Genomic DNA, 1,847 nt, shown 5'->3' with positions numbered 1-1,847 from the left:
AAAAGGCTGCCCGACTATGATGCTGGATATACGGTACAGACGGCAGAGCAGAGACGAATGACCAGTGCAGCAAAGGCAAAGCGGATTCGAGCCCGGAACGACTACGATGGCCTACGACCCTGTCAAGCACGACAGCAAACATGATGCAGCGACAAAGGGGCCTGTGCGGTCACGATTCCGACGACGGCAGCACCGCCAATAGTCATCACCATGACGGCTCCCACCGCGGCGCTAGGTTGGCAGCGCCAGGACGGCCCCGGCCCAACGGCAAGGTGCTGACGGTCGGCGAGGCAGGCTTCGCATGCCAAGCCGCGGATCGATTGCATTGCACTTTTATCGCCCCCGGTGGCTCTCCTTCCACCCGCCCTTCTCAAACAGCCACAGGGCTTCGACGGCATAGGCGCGGCTACCGAGATGGCCACCTTCGCCCGCCGAGGCCTCGTGAAGGCTGTCGAGGACCCTGCCTTTCTTCATCGCGTCCCAGACACCGCCGGCGATCGGATCATCCTGCGTCCTTCCCCACTCCCCGTTTCCCAACCGAAATAGGATCCTCCCCAAAGTCTGGTAGGCCATGCACCGCTGAGCGGGGACGGCGCTTCGCGCGAGCCGAGCCAGTTCGGCGATGGTGTACCCGGCTGCCTCGGGGGCCTCGCCGTGATGGTGAAGGCCCTTGGTCGATGGGATCGATCGACTGACGCGCGGGGAGAGGAATCGGCCTCGGAAGTCGAATCGCAGGGCTGCGAGGGCAATTTCGGAATGAGGATAGTAGGGCGACTCCTTGTCCGCAGGGCTGTCCTTGCTCGGCACCGGGGCCATCCACGCCAGCTTGCTTGGTTCTGCCGGCAGATCGGGAAAGTACTTTTCGTGGAGAGCCGAGAGGAAGTTTGGATCGGACGGGTCGACGTCCGGAGCAAGGGTGGCGTCGGGAAAGGACGAGGGTGCTTTCTCCGACGGTGGGTCGGTGATGGGAAACAAATCCGTCGGGATTCTTGTCGGCTCCTGAATCATGTCGTCGTCTCCTCGCATCCGCTCCGTCGAGGCAGAGGCGTCGCTGGCATCGGCGGCGTCGGCATCGGCGGCAGCGGGAGGCTCCGCCCCGGCGTGACGGGGGGGTTGCTCGACATCGGCTCGAGGCAAGCCCTGCCGCTCGTCTTGCGGAGCATCGAACGGAGAGGGGCCGTTCGTTTCGTCAATGTTGGCTCGTCGTAGGAGCCGTTGCACGAGGGACGGGTTCAAGCCGTTGAGGATGTCGTCCTGCGCCTGAGCGATCTCCTCGGGGCTCATGCTCGCAATCTTCTGCCGGTTCTCGTCATGAATGCGTTTCATCTCGGCCTCTTCAAAACTTTGTTCTCCCTTCATGCCGAACCGGGCGAGAGGCGCCGACGTTGTGATTCCGCGTGGGGGTTTCTGCGTGGGGACGTCGCCAGAAGCGTTGGCGGCTCGTCGCTGCATGAACGCCGACGACTTCCATTGTCTTTTGTGCTGGGGAAAACCGGTGGAGGACGAAGGAGAGGGGAACTGGACAGGTTTGTGCTTGGAATCGGTATCCCGTTCGACAATGTCGCCTATGAGGAGAGTTGGATCCATGCCGACGTCGTTGCCCTGCTGACGATGCGAGGTCAAATTTGGCTGGCTGACAAAGACATGGTGCCGATAGCCAGTTGTAATAATACATGCATGGTAGGTTGTCGAACTCGGACGAGAACGTGCTTGAACGGAAGCTGATTTCCCGGGACATGTACTCTAAAATGTACATGTACTTACTGGTACAAGCATTCACTCGGCAAGAAATACTTATGCCAGCAACGAATACTTACAACTACTTGCACCGCATGTATCGAGTACGT

The 1,847-nt window shown here is 60.3% G+C and overlaps 1 protein-coding gene across 1 annotated transcript; it reads right to left on the bottom strand.

Annotated features, from left to right (window-relative positions):
* Positions 1–333: 333 nt before the first annotated feature.
* DCS_01875 (uncharacterized protein) lies at positions 334–1,587 on the bottom strand (the record flags this gene model as incomplete). The annotated part of the gene is made up of 1 exon (XM_040799206.1): positions 334–1,587. One exon carries the CDS (start codon positions 1,585–1,587, stop codon positions 334–336), a length of 1,254 nt encoding a protein of 417 aa, XP_040660089.1.
* Between the last annotated feature and the right edge of the window lie 260 nt (positions 1,588–1,847).

The sequence above is a fragment of the Drechmeria coniospora genome, chromosome 01, assembly GCF_001625195.1.
Source record: "Drechmeria coniospora strain ARSEF 6962 chromosome 01, whole genome shotgun sequence".
Taxonomy (NCBI): Eukaryota; Fungi; Ascomycota; class Sordariomycetes; order Hypocreales; family Ophiocordycipitaceae; genus Drechmeria; species Drechmeria coniospora.
The sequence above is the reverse complement of the archived record's forward strand: the minus strand, read 5'-3'. Positions and strand labels throughout refer to the sequence as shown.